The sequence below is a fragment of the Centruroides vittatus genome, unplaced genomic scaffold (assembly GCF_030686945.1).
Source record: "Centruroides vittatus isolate TY-2023 unplaced genomic scaffold, ASM3068694v2 scaffold_576, whole genome shotgun sequence".
In the NCBI taxonomy this organism is placed as follows: Eukaryota; Metazoa; Arthropoda; class Arachnida; order Scorpiones; family Buthidae; genus Centruroides; species Centruroides vittatus.
The window spans coordinates 2,323,723-2,344,398 of record NW_027122713.1 but is presented as its reverse complement, the minus strand read 5'-3'; the positions used below and the strand labels follow the sequence as shown (position 1 = coordinate 2,344,398).

The window sequence follows — 20,676 nt, the reverse complement described above, 5'->3', positions numbered from 1 at the left end:
CTCTTGCTAATCCAACCACTGTTTGAACAGAGGAGTGCCAGATTATCAAGAGTGCTGGATTATCGAGAGTATAAAACCTAATGGCAATGAATGATATGACTTGTCATTCTTCAAAACTGATTCTTTTTGGATGCAGATGGGCAAATAAAACAACATGCTGATATGCAATACTGTCTACAGAAATGAAATCTAAGTAAACAGGAAAACAGGATGCACGACTTGACAAACATTTTCTTGGAAACAAAAGTGAATAAATAATAGAGAGATTAAAGCCCAAGTTTTAAATGCGAAAATTTGTACATTGGACTTCAGCACCGCTTTCCTATAAGCCTAGAAGTTTGACAATAGTGTTTGGAAAGTCAGTGAAATCATGCTCAACATTCCAAATGCCATTGTCAAACTTCTAGGCTTACAGGAAAGTGGCGCTGAACGTCCGATGTACACGTTTTCACGTTTAAAACTCCAGCCTCAACCTTGCTAATCAAACCAGAGAGGTATGCTGGATAGTTCAAAGGACAGATTAGCAAGAGTGTACTATATTACAATAAAATTATGACAACTGAAAATGTTATTTTAAATATTCTATTAAATAATCCTGAAATATTGCAATAGTTACTTTATATACAATTCAGCCATACAGATTGCTTATATTCACTAATATTTAAAAAAATAAATACATTGTTATATTCTATGTAACTTATGCATAAATAGACTGGTTTTAAATGGTATTTTAGAACAAATGATGTACCAATTACTAAATTTTTAACATTTATTGAATGTGAGCAAAAAATATATATATATATATTTTTTCTTTAAATATCTGCTACATTAGTGAATATATAAATAAACAATCAGTTAAAATTATAAATAATAAATCTTAAAATAAAATATATTTATCATATGATACCTTGCTTTCTTTCTTCATTATTTAACTCAGCTGTTAAATCATCATCATCAGCATTTTCAAGCAACTCATCCAAAACATTAACTTCATTCACTTCTGTATCGCCTATTTAAAAAAATATTCATGTTATTTAAGACATGATTAGAAAAAATTTTAATTATTTTATTTTTTTAGATAAACAAAAAAATAAAGTACAAAATACAATAGTAAAATCTGTTTATTGTAATCACTGATAACAATAACTGATTAGCAACATTAAGAAGAGTGAGTAAATAAGACTACAATTAGTGGAAATTCTGGTTTTACTGGCTCTGACACTTAAAGAACATGTTAAAATAATTTTTAAAAATATAAACTGAGGATTTACTAATTACACTATATCTACAACAATGGCTAGTATATACTTGAAGTAATAATCACTGGCAATTTAAGTTATTGTACTTTGAGTAAATAATAATAGTAACACATTATAACTATAAAAAGATGATTTAAAAATGTCTGTATACTTGAAGATAATAACTATAACTAAATTCTAATCCAATAAATGAAGTTTTATAAATGTATTTTAACTTATATGTTTTCAGACTTGCTAATTCTGATAACAATACAACAATCACATTCTGAAAGAAATAACTAATTTTTCATGCCAGAATCAGATAAAAGTTTACGAACACTGGAGTCTATTGGAGTTAATAAGGTTTTGATGAGTAAAACACAGAACAAGTACGAAATATTTCACAAGCACTTTTGACTTGTATAGAATGTCTTCTTCAGCTGAAACCAAAACAAATTTTAGAACATTGATATGAATTTTAACATTAATGTTAATGTGTTCTAATTGGAGTGCATGTGTTAAATCTGAATGGTGCGCTATTAAACTTACACATTTAATTAACAGTCAAATTTAGGGGAGACTGGGGCAACTTCGGCATACGGGGCAAGTTTGTTAATCAAATTTTCTTTGAAACAAAATAAAAGGAGACTCTCTTTAGAGGCTAGACAGTTAAGTTTTAATGATGGCTTGTTGAGTGTGGTGTCTGTGTTGTTCTCCGACAAGCGTAGTTGAAATATGAAATAAGTTGTCTGTTTTATTCAATTTCATATAATATTTTGCTTTCATTTATATAGAATTGGCATGTTTTGTTATAATTCTATAATAACGAAAGTTATTTTTCCTGTTAGAAGGACAAAACATTAACTTATTCACATGACCAGATCATGGCTTAGTACCCTATTCTCAGGGTTCCACTTAATGTTTTTAAATCGTGACTATTGGAGCATCTTTGGCAGTGTTGCCGATCTTGTTCCTGATCGTGTTTTGTTATGGTTTGATTTGGCCGCAACTAACAACTAGCAGAAGAAATAACTAGATTCCCATACAAAGCCATACTAGAAGCCAAGGCTAAAGTTAAAAAAAATCAGGAACTTACAGAAAGGCAATGGATTTGGAGAAATCGGATTGGAAGTTCACTAAAGAAAAGTCCTAAAAAACCAAAAAATGACGATAAAAATACTTATTGCATATATTGCAATGAACAATATGGAACTACTCAGAAAAAGTGGATTATCTGCTACAAGTGTTAACTGTGGGTTCATGTGGCTGTACAGATGTGGAAAATGAGTTGGTTCAATTTATTTGAAATATGTGTAGGGCATAAACAATTTGCTGTTAAGCACATTTCATTTCTACTGTTTATTTGAGTTCACTAATTCATTTTACTTTATATTGCTTTTAATTTGCATTAGAATGTTTTCATTTATTATCTGTTTGATTTTTTTTGTAATTAATTTTTGTTTGCATTTTCTTTACTTAATTAAATATGCCTTTGATCTTGTATTTCGTTGTTATAATATTAAATAGGTCTTTGGAAGTGTATTTCTTTGTTTTAATAGTGAATTCCAACATATCCATTGTTAATAACACAAATTTATATACCTCCCTATCTTGCTCCATTACTGTTGCTGAAGTTGCCCCTGGTATGGGGGCAACTTTGTCAATCGCTATCTCTTTATAAAGTTATTATTATTATTATTATTATTTCCAAACTGATTTTAACCAGTTCTATGGTAAGCTTACATTCTGGTAGACAATAAACAATGCTTTTATTTCAGTTTACAGCAGTATTTATTACACAAAATTTAACTTATTCTTAACATGCTGAAGTTGCCCCGGTCTCCCCTAATTGAAAATTATTGGCAGCTGTGATTTAATTTTTTAAATTATTGAATAGTGAAATCCATATTTTTGGGAACTCTAGAGTGGGCCTAATACATGGCTCTAATTTCTCAATTAATAATGTTTTCCAGATTATATGAGGATGGAAGATTCATTCCACAGGGTGTAATGATTGAGAAACCTACTAGACAGTTCTGTGGAAATTTTATTTTTACAAATGTCATCTTGATGTTCTAATATTCTGCTTTGCAATTTTCTACTTGTGGCCCCAATATATGTAGGCTGGTTTTTTAAGCACCAATGGTCCATGAAAAAAAGACAAGTGTAAATAACAAAATGAATTTATTACCAAAAGTTAGGTACAAACATGGTTACTTTTCAACATAATCACTATGAAGATTGAAGCATTTGTCATATCTGTGGACAAACTTTTCCATCCCCTTGTCATAGAATGTTGTCGCCAATGACTTGAGATGGGCCTTAATGTTGTTTTGAAGATCGTCATTAGTTTCAAACCTCTGCTCTTCTAGCTACTTTTTCTGTTCAGAAAAGAGGTGGAAGTTGCTCCGCACTAAATCAGGGTTATACGCGAAGTGTTTAAAGGTGGTGAAAACTTCCACCCAGCTTGGAACTTTTTAATGTGTGAAGACTTCACTTCTTTCCTGAACTGAAAACGTGGCTTGCAGGGCAGAGGTTTGAGACTAATGACGATCTTCAAAACAACATTATTAAGGCCATCTTAATTCACTGGCAGCAACATTCTATGACAAGGGGACGGAAAAGCTCGTCCACAGATATGACAAATTCCTCAATCTTCATGGTGATTATGTCAAAAAGTAACAATGTTTGTACCTAACTTTTGGTAATAAATTTGTTTTGTTATTTACACTTGTCTTTGTTTTACGGACCATCGGAACTTGAAAAAACCACCCTCGTATATCACTGTTTTGTTTTTGCATCATTATTTGGTGTTGTAAGAGAATTATGTATACACATGACTTTTCTAATGTAGTTAATTTGTCCCTGTCATTACATAGTATTCTGCGTAAGGGTAGCTGTGGTTTTATTGGAAGGTTAAACCCTGATTTTCAAAACCTGGTAATGCATAAGAATACAGATAGAATCAAGATATAGATATGATTAGATTCAAGATATGGATCGGAAGTGCTTATATAAATGCAATCCTTTATTTTTACTATTCTGAAACCATGTCATTAATCTTATTTGTTTCTTAAACACTATGCATGCGTTTCCTGCACATAAAATGTACTTGTTTAATTTTTTGCCACTGTTTATTGGGCAAAAAGTACACCTTTTTTTCAGGTAGATTTTAAAGTTTAGGGTCAGAAGTTGTCATGTGCATTGGGCCAATGTTACTAATAAAGTTTCAAATATTTTCAGATTTAATTTGAATTAATTTTAATGTAGCTCAGTCAAAAAGGTATAATATAAAAATTTACCCTAGTATTTTGCAAAGTTCTCTACAGTTTTTTTTATTTATAATAATTATTTATAAATATTATTAGCTTTATGTATAATTGACAGTTAAGTGTATATATTTGTATACAGAGTGATTCAAAACTCAGGATACATACTTCTAGAAAAAGCATAGAGCATAAAAAAATTATATTCACATAGGAATGTATGATTAGAATCACCATACTACTGTGCAAGAGGGTCTAATAAAGATTTTATCATCATTTATTGTCTTGTCATTACTTAGTGTATCCTGTGATGTGAATATGGTTTGTTATGTTCTCTGCCTACCCTAAAAGCTTGTACCCCAAGTTTTAAATCACCCTGTATATAAATTATTATTATGATAATTGATAATGAAACAAACGAAAACACACGTGAGGTCTCAACCAGAGGCCGAAGTCTTGACCAAAATCTGTTTTAAAAGAAAAGTTGATTCAATTAAAATGCTTTTGATAAATAAAATATCTTGAGAGAGCAGGTTGGGAATTCAACCAATTTCTCCAACAATTGCAAAAACATTAAGATAGAATATTAATAAAATAATGTAAAAGATAAAAATTACTATAATATAACTCTTATCTTAAAAACCGATGGTGTCAGATAAATTCATTCTTTTAGTTATTTGCACTGTATAAGTACACGGAAAGTTTATCTCCATTCCTTTCTGACATCCGGAGGCATAAAAAGAAATTCAAGTAAAAGAAAGAAGACAAACAAAAGAAGAAGAACAGAACAGAGTAAAAGAACAGAGTAAAAGAAGAAAAACAGCCGGTGGATAAGTATGTCTCTTTCCCATACGTTAAAGGTATCTTTGAAAAATATCAAAAAATCTTTTGTAATAATCTAATTAAGTTGGCGCCAATCCAAAAAAATAGGTTATCTGGACTCGTGTCAAGACCCAAGGTGAAAAAAGAATTATTGGAAGATGATGGTGTGGTTTATAGACTTCCGTGTTCCTGTGAAACCCCTAATTTTTACGTGGGAGAAACGAAGAGGAAGCTGCAAGTAAGATTGTCAGAACACCTAGCCTCGATACGCCTTAAAATTAATACTTCTCCAATATTTTTACATCGTCGAGCTAATAATTGTTCTATTGATATTAATAACATTAAAATATTACATCGGGAAAAAAATGTAACTAAACGTAAATTCAAAGAACACTATGCATCATTATGCAAACTAGCACAATGAATCTGAATGATGGCGTGATTGTAGCAGAAGGCTGGGATAGATTAATTAGATATAAAAATTGTACGCAAAGTAGTTGCTGTATAAATGATGTCTCTACTGTTAGATAACCTACATCTAAGTTCCTTTGTAAAAAGAAAAAACCCTACTGAAGAGGTCGTTGAAGGTGAAATGCATTTAGGATAATATGAATAATAATAAAATAATTTTTTTCTCTCTCATAAGATCATCTGTTTGTCTTACAATCTTTTTTATCTTCTAATTTTATTCGGATTTGTTTTTAAAAATAAAGCAGATTAGAGTACAGTAGAATTTTATGCCTCCGGATGTCAGAAAAGAATGGAGATAAACTTTCCGTGTACTTATACAGTGCAAATAACTAAAAGAATGGATTAAGATAGAATGTTTAATAAAACTAAATGACATGTGGGTACAGCTGGTGATATTTATAACCAGGGTAAAAACACTTGCCTTTAAGAGGTTCAAATTCAAGGACAGAGGAGTCTTTCCTCAGCTCACAAGTATAACCAAATCTTATTTGCCTCACCAGGCCAGATATTGTCCCACAGAGAGAAGAAGGGGGTTTCCAGAAAGCCAGGAGCTCTCAAGCCAAGTCAGAGAACTTTTATCCTGGATACAAGAACAACAAACAAACAAGTCTTCTTCATCAGGGACTGTCCGTTTAAAACACCGATCCGCCATTCAAGAGCAACCAACTTGGAAAACCTTCTCTTCACAAACATCACATCCTATCTGGACACAGTGCATTGGATTAGTTTTAAGACCAAAGGAGATCTCCTGATTTTTGTAAGATGACTTTTGTATATTAATAAACAGGTGTTAATTGTAAACAGAGTTCGTGCCTCTGTGTCTAACACCACTCCCCAAATACACTGTTCACACCTTCTCTCCATCCTGAATAACACATCCTCTAAAAACGGAGCGTCAATCTCAACACTAGGAAATATTGGGTCTGTGATAAAACATCACAGGAGTCCGCCACACACAATTCAAGATAATACAGAGCAAATTAGTAATTATAAATGCCTTTAAAAATAGGAAGATAATGCTTAAAACTGTGAATTATTTTATTCTGTAAACATTGAGGAATAAAGTTTGATATTTTGTACTGAACAAAATAAATTTTACTTTTCTAATTATTTGTTTCCTTTTGAACATACAGTGATACTAAATATTGACCCTCTTTTTTATTTTTCTGGCTGTTATATATAACAAGAGTAGAACTATGGTGATCAATCAAAAAATGACTCCCTGAGATTTTTACATTTTTGGACTCAAAACCTTGAAATGTTGAGAAATGCAAAAAATTCGGGTAATTTCCGTATGTACGGTGAAGCTTAAAAACTCCTGTGCTTTTTGTCGAAAAATTACGGAATTTTGCAGGAAGGTTTGTTTTTAGGGGGATTAATGGTATTAAATTTTGGTGGTTAAAGGTTAAGGGGGTGGGGAGATAAAGGACATTGCGTGTATCTCCAGTAGGATCAGACTTAATGACAATTTTACTGATTACTAGCATTTACATTTTATAAAACCCAATCCTTACCCTCAAAATTAAGATTTTTTTCCATTTTATAATAATTAATAATATAAAATAGTTTTTAAAATAAAATCTCATAACATGCAATTTTAAATGTATAAAGGCAAAATAATATTTGTGATGGATATTGATTTAAATGTATTGGGTTGAACTAAAAATTCATTCAAGTATTTACATCAGTGATGGACAATCTTTTTGTATGTAAGGGCCACATTTCAAAACTTTGAACTGACGCTGGCTGCATACAAGAGAAAGGGGGGGGAGAAATGTCAGTAATTCACAATTCTTTATTTGTATATAATTATAAATTAGTATAGGTATACTTAATTTAGCTTCTGGTACAGATGTAATATATCGGAAATATTTGGTTAAATCTTAGTCACTGCTAGTTTTAAATTGCATTCAATGTGTCTATTAGCCAGTTTCTTGTTTCAATTTTTACTAAATTTATTGCAAAAAAACTATTCACATACATAAGTTGTAGAAAATAACATTTGAATTTTTGCTGCATACTTCCTTAAGATGGGAAATTGATATATTCATTCATATTTTATGTTATGTGGGCCACAAAAAATATTACTGCAGGTCACAGTTGACCATCCCTGATTTACATAATCACTCATCTGTGTCACCTCTGTTGTGCTTATCAAGTTTTAACTTGTTTAGGTGGACATTACGAATATTTGCATATTTAATATGTAAGTTTATTTACAACTATTTTTTAAGATTCTGTTACCTTTTAAGAAAAAGAAAACATTAAAATGGAAGATAAGAAGGTGCATTTTCGACATCTCATGCTCTATTATTTCTGAAAAGGAAAAGATGTGACAAAAACTCAAATGGGAAAGATGCAATTACTAGAAATGGTTTTCAAAATTTGGGGCAGGAGATTTTTCTCTCAAAGATGAACCTCGGTCAGGACAGCCTTTGACCATAGAAGATGAGTCCATAATGGCTTTAATTCAAAATGATTGGCATAGAATAACAGGAGACATAGCTGTTATCTTAAAAATATCCCAAACATCTGTTGTCAGACATTTGGCTAACCTTGGATACATTTCATGTTATGATGTTTGAGTTTCCCTGTCAGTTAAGTCAGGGATGCACAACCTTTTCTGAAGGGCCAGGTTAGGATTAAGTTTACTGACTAGGGGGCAGACCATTTTCAACACTCTTTGTTGACACAAGGTGTCTAATTACTTTAGTGTGAGCAGTGTTGATAATCACGGAAAGCTTATGACTTGACCTGTTTGAAATAATTATTAAATCCAAAACTTTTTAGTGCAATCAGCTTCCTTTTAGTCATATGACTATTCCAGCTATTAATTTTCTTGGTCCAACGTAATAATTTTTTTCTATTGTTAGTCTATGGAGAGACTTTGTTGTAAATAATTGGTTGTTATATCTTTTGTACATTCCTTTTTGAACTCTGATTGGTATTTTCTAGTTTGAATGACATTAGGTTTACAGAGTCAAATTTGAATTAAACTTCTCTTTTCAGAGAAGTTTAATTCAAATTTGACTATACCAATCAGAATCTAGAATGTAAACAAATGCTAAAAAATTGTTATTTTCATGGTTTTCCAGCACTATTTTCACTTATTTTTATGTTATTTGACGCTAGTTAGACGAATAAGCAAGTTTTCTTAAAGCATAAAATTGAAAATTTCACGCCAAAATAGAAACTTCCTGATAACATTGGAAATGACATTCTAACATTATTTTATTCTATTTGATTCTTCTAAAAATCGTTATAATACTATGTATCAAACTTAAAATATTCAATATCTAAACCAGAAAGTGTGTTAGCTAGAAACAGAACTTCAACCCCCCATTTCTCACCTCAGGGAAAGTCATAAAACAGTTGGGTGCTAATGACTTTGTGAAAAGGAAAAAGTTTTATACTTAGAAACTTCAAAAGAAGGGATTTTGTACTGTCCTAGGGCCACATAAACATTGAAAGGAGGCCGTATGTGGCACCTAGGCCACAGGTTGTGCATCCCTGGTTAAGTGAACAAAACCTTATTGAGCCTGTTTCTGTTAGTGATTCACTTTTAAAATGCAATGATGATAATCCATTTTTAAAGCAATTAATAACAGGCAATGAAAAATGGATCGTTTATAACAATATTAAATGTAAGAGATCTTGAAGTAAGCCAGGTGATCCACCAGTGCTGCAACCTAAAGCTAGTTTGCATCCCAGAAAAGTAATGATTTCAGTTTGGTGGGATTGGAAAGGGGTTCTTTATTACAAGCTTTTACCCAACAACCAAACAATTAATTCCAATAAATATTGTCTCCAACTGGATGAACTAAGGGCTGCAGTGCATCAAAAATGTCTGAAACTTGAAAAATCGATGGGGAGTGGTATTCCATCATGATAATGCAAGGCTGAATGAATCTCATTGATAATTTCTTCAATCAGAAACCCACCCAATTGTACACAGATGGGATTATGAAACTACGTCAGATGGCGTAAGGTTATCGAACAGAAGGGTGAATACATTGTGAATTAGAAGTTTTTATTTATTCCGAAATAGTATATTTTATTTTTTCTAAATTTTATTTTCTAAAAACTGAATAAACTTTTGGTTCAACCCAATATAAAAGCAAAATAAACTAATATCCAGCACAAATATTATTTTACCATTATTTATTAGGTATAACCAGTTTTGTATGGTTGTTTACAATTTAAAATGTTTTTGCCATGAATGTTATGCAACTTATTGCTGGATTTTTTGTTAATTGATAGCCAGAACAGGTATAATTAAAACAGCATAATAATATTAGTATTCTAATTCTTGTTACCTGAAGTCAAGACTAGCATTGTGTTCCATTTTTTGTTTGTGAATTCTGATGATAGAATTTGTAGTCGTCTACTTTACATAAGTGAAATCATGATTATTGTTTACTTTCAAATATAGGATTTAAAAAACTTAACTTAAGGACTTAAATATAGCTTTTCAATGTTAATTTCCGGTTTTTAAAGAAACATAAGAAAAGTATCGACATTGGTCAAATTTTGACCCTCCTTTTTTTGCATTTCTTGACATTTTAATGTCCTGATTCTATAAACATCAAAAAAATGAGAACAAAACTCTGCATGTGTTGGCCTATATTTTGCTTTATATTTGGCTTATTTTTACTTTGTATTATTATCATTACTTTTATAACATCCTAAGATATTAAACAGTATTTATTTCAGGAGGATAAAAATAATCCAGTAGTATCATTAAAAATAGAAAGTAAGATTTCAGATCCTGAAGCCTATTTAAAAACTAAATAGAATTCAAGATTTTGCAGGTAAAACTGATTTCATTGTCTCCAGATAAAAGCATCCAAAGTAAGTATAACATCATTAGTTACAGCTTATTACTTATAGCTTTCTATTAATAGATTAATTTGAAGTACACCAAACTCTCAATTAGCCTTGATGACTAACAAGTGGAATTTCTTGTATATATACTAACATGATGATCTTGCTCTCAACTTAATTGGACCGTTTATTTTGAAAGTGGTGTAAGTCCACTTTTAAAAAAAATTGAGAAATCACATAATATACATACAATTTAATGTAAACTTTTTATTTATAAACAATTCACACTTAGCATTTTAAAATGACCATATGCTTTGATCAATTAAAAATTCATTGGTATATGACATTGCCTAACCATTGGTTATGAAAGTAGTGTAAGTCCATTTTCTGCAGTCTAATTAAGCACTTGGGCTGTCCATAAATTACATCTGCATTTTCCTTGAAACTTTTACTCCCCCTCTTGTCCCAGTTTGTCCAAGTTTTTGTAACCCCTTCCCCCTCTTTGGATGTCCAACATAACTCAACCCCTGTTAAAACCATCATCACTTTATGAATGATAGATACCATAAGTAGAAATGAAACATAAAAGAAACTTTGAAATAAATACATAAAATGCATAAAGTCCATAAAATTTAATGAAATAAATGGATGTCCACTAATGCTCAACCCCCCTTGTCCGACTTGTCTTAACCCCTCCCTCCCTTCCAGTGTGGGCATCATTTATGGACAGCCCTTTAAAACAGAGGAGTAAAACAATAAATATTACCAACAAATGTACAATTTGATGAAATGGGAAAAAATCCATGTAATGAGCATAAATGAACAGCATGTCTAATGGTAAGCTCATAAAAATGATAAACTTATCATAAAATAGTTTAACAATAAGTAAATATTTTTAATGTTCAGAATAAACAACACTATTTTATTTCTTGTTATTATATATAAACAAAATCAGAATAAAACACAATGTGTTTCAAGTAAAATTGAGTTTTAAATAATAAAAATTTAATGAATTTTACAATTCGATAATTATGAAAGTGGTGTAAGTCCATTTATGGCCCAGAAAGAATATATTAGTTTAGTTAAATTCACATAGAAGTCTTTATGCAATCAACTTACATATTTCTAAAGTCGTAGAAACATTGTCAAACTTAGTACACTTTATTTATATTTTTGAATCAACTAAAACGCAAATGTTTAAATATCTCGAAAAAAGAAAAAATGTACTTACACCACTTTCAAAATAAACAGTCCAATTGTTAATCACAGCTGTACAGTACATTTACCTTCTGAATAACAATTTTAAATCAGCAATAACACACAAGTAAAAAATTAATTGTACACAATAATAGTTAAAAACACAGTTGATTAAAAAATTGAGTAAACTATTTCCTCTTAGCTGCACACAAAGATGAATTGGATTGTGTACAATTAATATTTTGGGCTGCAATTTGAAAAAAACTGACCTATAAATTCCCACCGTCATTCATCCATCTTTCCTTAATTTCAAGAACGGAGTTAGGTAGATGAAAGATGAGACCAGACATGGAAACCTTAAAAGCAGGAGACCCCAATTAACTATACACAAAGTTCCAATGCAAACCGGAAGCCATGTTATTTCAATTCAAATCCCCAAAAGAAGTTAGACAGATGACTGGCATGACTCTATTGTTAAAGGAAAACTATGATGTACAGGGGCAAGACACTACAGTACTAATTTGAGATGGAGAGCATATATTTTAAGTTAAATAAATTAAAAATTGCAACCCGACATTGTGACAATATCACAATAAATAATTGCTCATTACTTGTGTGTTATTGCTGATTTAAAATTGTTATTCAGAAGGTAAAAGTACAGTCTTTGGTTAACAATTCAGTTGAGAGCAAGATCATCATGTTATGTATATATACAAGAAATTCCATCTATACTTGTTTGGACTGATGAGGGACTATAAATCCAAAATGCATTTCCAATACTAATAAAGCATATACTTTTTAATCTGATCTCAGACTCCTTTTCATTACTTAACCTACAAGGTGTGATAAGTCTGTGCAAATCATCCAAATTTGAGCTACATCAGAAAGCATTAACCCAGACAAGGATCAAGAATATTTACAATTAGAATTAACTTTCAACTAATTAATTACTTTTAAAAAGTCTAGAGAAAATATTAGCTAAGAATGCACAGCCATTGCAGACTATATTGATGTGGAGCCTAAATACTTGCATCCTAAAATAAGCATAATCATACATTTGATCTATATTTCTGGGACTACTCATTAGAACAATGTAAAACCTAACATATAAGCAGAACATTGCATTCTTTATGTATGAAAACAATTAAAAAGCAAAAATTTAATCTAAATTACATCAAACCAAAACCATTACGAATAAAATCCAGCAACTAGTTGCATAACTTTCCAAGCAAAAGAATTTAAAACTATGCATAGTACCATCTGTTATGATATTTTATTAAAATACAGTACTTTTTTTTATTAATAATTACAAAGGTAATCCTAAAAGTAAGGTCTCCTATTTTTTTAAAAATACAAAGAAACATTTATTTCCAATAGCGTTCATATCATTTTAAAGCTTGAACATTCATCTATTTTTCTACATAATCATTATTTTGATCAACGCATTTTTGTATGCTCATGTCATACCAGCTTGCTGCAATGTCGTGTTAAACCGATTGAAATTCATCGCCAATTGACGGAAGTGTATGGCGAGTCATGCATAGATGCCAAAAACATCCATCCTCAAGTGGTGTAGAGAGTTTGCAGCTGACAAAGAAAGAAGCAGGAGACCGTCAATTTCTGACAAGACAATCACGAAGATTGAACAAACCATGTGTGAATATCAGCAAATCACTCTGAATGATCTCTGCATTTTGGTTCTTGAGGTTTCCTGATGCACCAATCATAGGATTTTAACAGAAAAGTTGCAATATCAAAAGGTATGCACAAGATGGGTCCCGCAACATGGCGGCGAGCTGGTGTGACATGGGCATACAAAAATTGCCACAGCGCATACAAAAATGCATCGATTGAAATGACAATTATGTAGAAAAATAGATGAATGTTCAAGCTCTAAAATATGAATGTTATTTGAAATAAATGTTTCTTTGTATTTTGAAAAAAATAGGAGACCTTACTTTTGGGATTACCCATTAAACATTTATCTGTGACTGGCTTGATTCTATTCTGCCAAAATTTTCCTTTCATGAAATAGTCTATGTAGCATCTTTGTGGCATTATCACTGTCAGCATCTTACAGTAAAACAGTAACAAACTGTCCATGATGGTTAAACTAAAACAAAAATAATGGCATATGATTGTTGTATTTATCATGCTTGCACATTTTGTATAAACTTGTGCTTATTAATGGAATTTTTGATCACTTCTTTAGTATTTTTATTATCTGGAAACATTCACATAAATTTTCTGCTGTTTATTTTTCACTCTACGGACTGGATAAGTATGCTTATTTTTTGGACATGAATATAGTACAATATACCTAATAGTGTACAGTACAACATGGTGCTATCTGGTATCCAACATTTTGGATCCTATCAAAACAAATTCTAATTTTATTAATGTTTAGTTTTGTATTATTATAGTTACAAAAGGATATTTTATAGAAAAAGAACAGATATTGGAACCACAAGCCTATAGTAGAAAGAAAAAGAATAGATAATCAAGACTTAATTAAGACTTGAATTAGGATTTATTAGAGCATTTTGTAACATTAATAATGTCAAGTGTTTAAAACATTTCATTTAAAGTTCAGACAACCCTTAAAATTACCTAAAAAGAAATTGTTAATTTAATAATATATTTATCAAGGAAACAAGACAGTCTTTCAAGTTAAGCAAGTTTAATTATCAGTAGTTTTAATATTTTCAGTTTGCAAATCTAAAAGCTGGATTATTTTTGAGCTAGAATTAAAGTTAATTTTTAATTAATTTAATATAATTACAGAATTTAGCTTAAAAGCAGCTGTTACATTGACATCTTGTGATAGGATTAGTAAACTAAAAATTAATTTTGAATTTTATTAAATTATCTTATTAATATTAGCACAAGTTGACAGCTTAACTGCCAACCTTTAATCCAAATTCTATAATTTAATTAACTAAAAAAAGTTTAGCTTTTAAAATTGGACTACGGTCACAGGATGGTCCATTACTTCCATACTTTTTTTAGCCAATCTCAACATATGGGGAGCTGCATTACTGTGCAAACATATCACCTTATGCATATTCAGGACTTAGCACCCTCTGATTTTTACCTTTTTATAGTAAAATTGCTTAGATTGTTTATACTTTCAAATGGCTAATTTAATTTTTTAATGTAATTTTAACATATTACATTAAAAATTTAATTATTTAAGTTTGTTTTTTATAACTTACTTTTGGGACATGCCCTGTTTGTAATAGCTATCCATACTTTTTATGTCAGTACAATATAACAGTGTGTTCTGGCTGAAAAATAGCATTGGTTGTATCTTATAAGTTAATTGATCTGAAAGCAAAGATTGAACAGAGCTTGGGTAGAGTAATTGGCCACACATCTATACAATATTCAGAAGTTGAAAGTTTGAGTCCAGCTCCAGATCATCTCTTCCAGAATATTTACATTATTAAATTTAATACAAAATGATGATAAACTTTAGTCTAAATTATGCAATATCTATATAATTAATTAACTAACTGGGTGGTGATTCATTTGGCTCTATCATTTGATTATCACTATAATTTTGGCTTGATTTTCTATATAATTATACTTCTTTATACTCAACAATTCAGATTTTTCAAAATTCCAGATTATTAGATTTCATTTATCTAAATTCAATTTAATTCTAGAAATCTGGATAAATAAGTTTTAACTATTTGTTTTGAAAAAAAGTGTAAAACAATTTTTTTTAAATGAAATGCATATTCATAAAAACAAAATAATATAGAGTTTTATATTTTTGTTACTTTCACAGTTGTTACATTTGGAGAAAGATAACTGAATTTTGAAATATCTTAAATGTGATTTCATATCTCAGTTATCTAAATATTTAGCTGTCTCATACATATCATCTTGGCCATTGGTTTCTGATCTTTTCACCTTTTATAGTCTTCGAAACTTTTTAAAAATACTAATATCTTCTACTGTCTTATGTATTTTAATGTCTATATTATTGAATTTCATTTTAATTCATGTTGTATTCATAATTATGCTAGAGCTATTCTTGCATAAATTAACTTTTTTCCCTTAAATGCTTTTCTTAAAAATAAAAAATGAAAAGTATGCAAAATACATTAAAGAAACGAAAACTTTTATTACTGTTTAATTATTGTTAATTTCTGATTTTTATTTCTGCTAGATTGACTTTACGTAGGTTTATTTCTTTCATTTTTTACAATTCCTTGAGAATGTCAAAAGATGAGCTAGAGTTTGTATGTTTAAGTTAATTAAAAGTGAACTCTCTGAATGTTTACATGTAAGTTTACTTGGTCATGTTAGAGTTGTTTCACAGTAAAAAAACAAATAGGTTTTATATTTTATGAAAACTTAACACAATTTGATAAAACTAGAACTGTTTTCAACCATTTTGGATTAGTTTCTGTTTATGAATTAAAAGCTTTTAATTTATAAACCGAATTATTCCAAGAATGGACTAAAAGAACTGCATAAGCATCTTTCATTAGAGAGATAATTATAGACTCCTTGTTCTCTACAGATAAAATGCATCAATAATCAATTTCTAAATTGAATTGACAAACAACAACAAGACTTTACTATAAACAACATCGCTAAACCCGATATATTATAAGACTAGACACCAACCAAATATTGGTGTCTAGTCTTTCGGCATTTGGTTGGTGTTAAGACTTTACTTGAATATTTTTGCTAACTTTGTATAGAGATGAGTTGATATAGTAGTGTCATTGACCATTGATGTGAGCATAAGAAATAATAGTGTCTGCATAAAATTCAGAGTGATTGATTTATTTATATATAAAAATGTTTTTGAATTTAACTCATTTCTATCAAAAATAATAGGAGTTTATTGATATAAGTACTACATATCATAATAACAATATAAAATTAACAATAGTAAGATTGTAGACAGGAAGATATTATCTAACTTTAAAATTATTTTGACATAAAAACAAAAATTAATTTAAAATTAACTAAATCAAATGCAATTAAAATAACTGTAATTAGTAAAAATTTAGTTACAGGATGTTTCACAAATTTTGGCTGGGAGCTATGCATTACTTAAACAGGACTATAAAACCTTTAAAAAGTATGTTTTTGGCAATCTGAGAGATGTTTTGTATCTTGTTAAATTCATAAACTGTAACATAAATGTACCCTTCACATTCTGATATAGACTTGTCCTTTCTACTACAGTGCATTCCAGCAGCTTGGAAAAGATTTGTAAAATGCACCTGTAAAATATGTTTAATACAATAGAAAAAATAGATTTGTTTTAAAGCTGATTACGTAAGTAAATGGTTAGTCAACAAAATATACCTTTAGGCAAATATCTGATAATTCTAAGCTTACAATCATTCAACGAATAGATCAGAATGATGTAGAATGTGTTTCCTGCACATCATTCTAATCTGTTGACTAAATGATTAAGAGTAGGAAGAAAGTCAAAACTTTATCAAAAATGTTTCTTTTAATAAAGGTATTGTCTTCCTGAATTAGGTAGTTATTCATTTATCAATACAGTGACATATTTTGTAAACTTCTAAATAAGTAATGATAAAATATTAATTAAAAAATATTGTAAGAAAACAATTAGTAAAATTAATTATCATATGTATGAACTATTTATTCTATTCCACAAAATTTCAAAATAAAGTTGAAGGAAATAAATTCAATTTATGAAGTAAAATAAGTTTCTATATTGTATATTTACAAAAATTGATTATGAACAAATTAAATAAATATATTGAGAATATTAAGAGCAACTTAAACTACAATAATTAGTAAAGATTTCAAGTTTGAATAACAGTAAGATTAAAGTATTTTGAGACTAACCATGTTTTTATTACATCACAACCATTTATTGCAAAAATGCCACTTAAATGTTCATAACATTTAAATCACATTTTTAAATTGCCAACAAAACAAAATCCAATTTAATTAAAAAGATAAAATGTAAATGTATTTTAAAAACAAGGACAAAAATAACAATAGTTATTTTTGTTCTACTTATTAATTTTAATATACTACAGAAGCCATAGTTAATTGCAAAATTCCAAACTAGTTTCTAAGCCACAACATTACTAAAATATTCAGACGTTATACCCTTCATTTATTCTTTCTATTTAATGTATTTTATTTCAAATATAATTAGCATCTATTTCTGTTCCAGGTAATGTAATTATTAAATCAGCATTGAAATCAATTTAATTCCAGTTTTTAGTTCAGCCAGATTCTATTTAGTTTGATTATTTTATATAAAAACTTTAAAATTTGGTTTTAGTACTGAGTCAATTACTGTTTTACATTCAGTTCAAGTAAAAATCAAAGCAAAATTACTACAGAAACTTTACATTTCTGTAATTCTAATTTTACGGTTAGATGCATTTTATAACATTAATTTCCTCAAAAAAATAAGTGAAATTTATTCATATCACCAAACTATTTGATTCTATAGGCAGTAAAACCTTAACTATCCAAGGTTCTGCATTATCTGAGTTGAACCTGTAAGTGAATACACTACTTTTCTTATACCATAATTTATAAATAGTAACATTTATTATAAAATAAATTGCTTCTGTTACCTTTCATGATTAAACTTCAATGCAAAGTAAACCCTTCATATTAAAACCTAACTTACAACAATACACATTTTTATCCTTGAAAGTATTGTATGTATATTAGCTGCATAATAAATGATGTAAAAACTGTTGTTCCTATATATGATTAAATTCACTAAGATATAAAAAGAGGCTTAAAAGGAACAGACCACACAAATCTTTAATATTCATAATTTTTAATCTGAAATTGCCGTGGCTGTTCGTTTTATTTGCGTTTTTGGTTATCCGAGGTAGCATCGGTCCACGTCGGCTCGGATAATTGGGGTTCTATCATGCATTTTTATCAATTATACCTTTGGCGAAAGTGGCTTGCTGCCCGTTAAATGCGTGACAGGCTTAGCGGAGAGAGCGGCGCGAGTCCCAACGACGCTCCCCGGAAGTGGCGGTAGAGAGGTGGCACCCTCGTATTTAGGGGGTTTTTAGGAGTCTCTAGTAAGTTGTAACAGAAAGCGTTCAAAACGCAATTTTTAGTTGTACTTGTGAAAATTTTCACTTTTAAATTTTACCCTATTTTTGAGGGTCTCGAAAAGTTCACATATAGTCATTTTGGGGGGCCTGTATCTTGCAAAGGGTCACCCGTACACCCATGGTTTATTAGACTTTTTTTGTTCCTATTAATATGCTCTACAGCCCTGTTAAGGTCCCAACCCCCTCACACACGTCTAGAATTGTGCCAGTGTATTTGTGTATTTTACAACATTAATGTTCTCAAAAAAATGATCAAAATTCATTCAAATCAATGAAGTACAATATACTTGATTATAGCTACATACATTATTAATTATAACTTTACATATTCAATAAGCCTGTGTAATCAATTTTACGTGGAAAAAATACAAGTTATGTAAGTGAAAGATATGTTTAAGCCTTGAGAAATACTACAGTAAAAAGAAATTGTTTTTACCTTTGTTATCTTTTTCATCCATTATTTCCTCTTTGCCCTTTTAATATTAAGAGTAATGAGACGTTTTAATGATTCTAACAAACTTCAAAAACGATTGAATTTGTTTACAGATTCAAAACCAAATGAAGAACCGATCACATACAACCAACATCAATTACAAAATTATCTCGACCAAACGACGCTTGCGCTGCCTTGCTTTTTCCAACACGCCACCTACATTTTAATATATATTTTATTTAAATTTTAAAATTTTTAATGTATGCTTATATATATGTTTAAAATAAGTTTATTAATACGGAAAAAACTTTAATAATTGATATATATTTTTTATTAGCTAACAGTTATATTACAAACAATGCCCGGCCATTATGAACAAACATTGGGCATTGTAATCAGTGGCGCGTTATCATATGGGCAAAAAGGGGAATTGCCTGAGACCCTCATCAACAGGAGCCCCCAAACTAATCTTTTATAAAGTCATTACTATACTAAGAATATCGAAATTCAAATTGGGTCATATCTGGTGACCATAGATTGCCAGTGTGGAACCGGACTTACCCGCCAGACGTTGTGTTAAAAAAGAAAAAAAAAAAAAAAACTGGGAATTCCTCAAAAATTCCCCCAATACGTGTTAAATAATAAAGTCTATTCTCTTTGCCTCGTGCGTTCCTGTATGATAAGTTAGACACAGCAATTTTGTGCTTTTTCTCAAATGAACATATTGATTAATAAAAAATTTAATTAATGTAATAAATATAATGTATTAATTAATATTAGCCATATGATATGAGCGAATTTTTATTAAAATACTTTGAAATAATTCGCACAAATAAATAATTCTAAAGGAGAAAAGTGGACCTTCTTTTTGAAAATCAAATTTTCCAAAGTAAGGTGCCCGGATTTCTTGAACGCAAAAGCAGGACGTCAAATTAAATTAATGTTACCAGTACAGTAGACAATAAGTTACTTAACCATCAACATGTCTTTTAACGTTTCAACTTTGAACTGTGTTTTCTCGGATGTCCACATAACATTCACTGCGGGAAACAGTCTTTTATTTGCAGCATTCGTTCCCAGGAGACACAGGACAAACTCGACAAACTTTAAAACTTGTTTATATGATTTGCTATGAAATGCTTGAGATGTTCTCGCCTAAGATGTTAGAATGTATATGAGGGCACGATTTAGTTCAACCACTTTTTGAAGCTTAATAACTCCTGTGTTAAATTATCTGACACCGATTTAAAAACCACAGAAGTTATTAGCCTTCAAATACCGCTTTTGTTCAGGGGTGAACAAAATCGTGCCCCCTCACACAG

At 30.0% G+C, this 20,676-nt stretch overlaps 1 protein-coding gene across 5 annotated transcripts in view; it reads right to left on the bottom strand.

Annotated features, from left to right (window-relative positions):
* LOC136989476 (YTH domain-containing protein 1-like) overlaps window positions 1–19,536 on the bottom strand; it is a 101,550-nt gene extending 82,014 nt beyond the window's left edge. For all 5 annotated transcript variants that reach the window (XR_010882920.1, XM_067287633.1, XM_067287634.1 and 2 more), the window contains exons 1-2: window positions 19,358–19,536; window positions 908–1,009 (exon numbers count right to left, since the gene is read on the bottom strand). Coding sequence is in view for 4 of the 5 variants with exons in the window: in XM_067287633.1 (XP_067143734.1) it covers window positions 908–1,009; window positions 19,358–19,379 (124 nt within the window). In the remaining variant the exon portion in view is untranslated. The remainder of the gene's footprint in view (window positions 1–907; window positions 1,010–19,357) is intronic.
* Window positions 19,537–20,676: the final 1,140 nt, after the last annotated feature.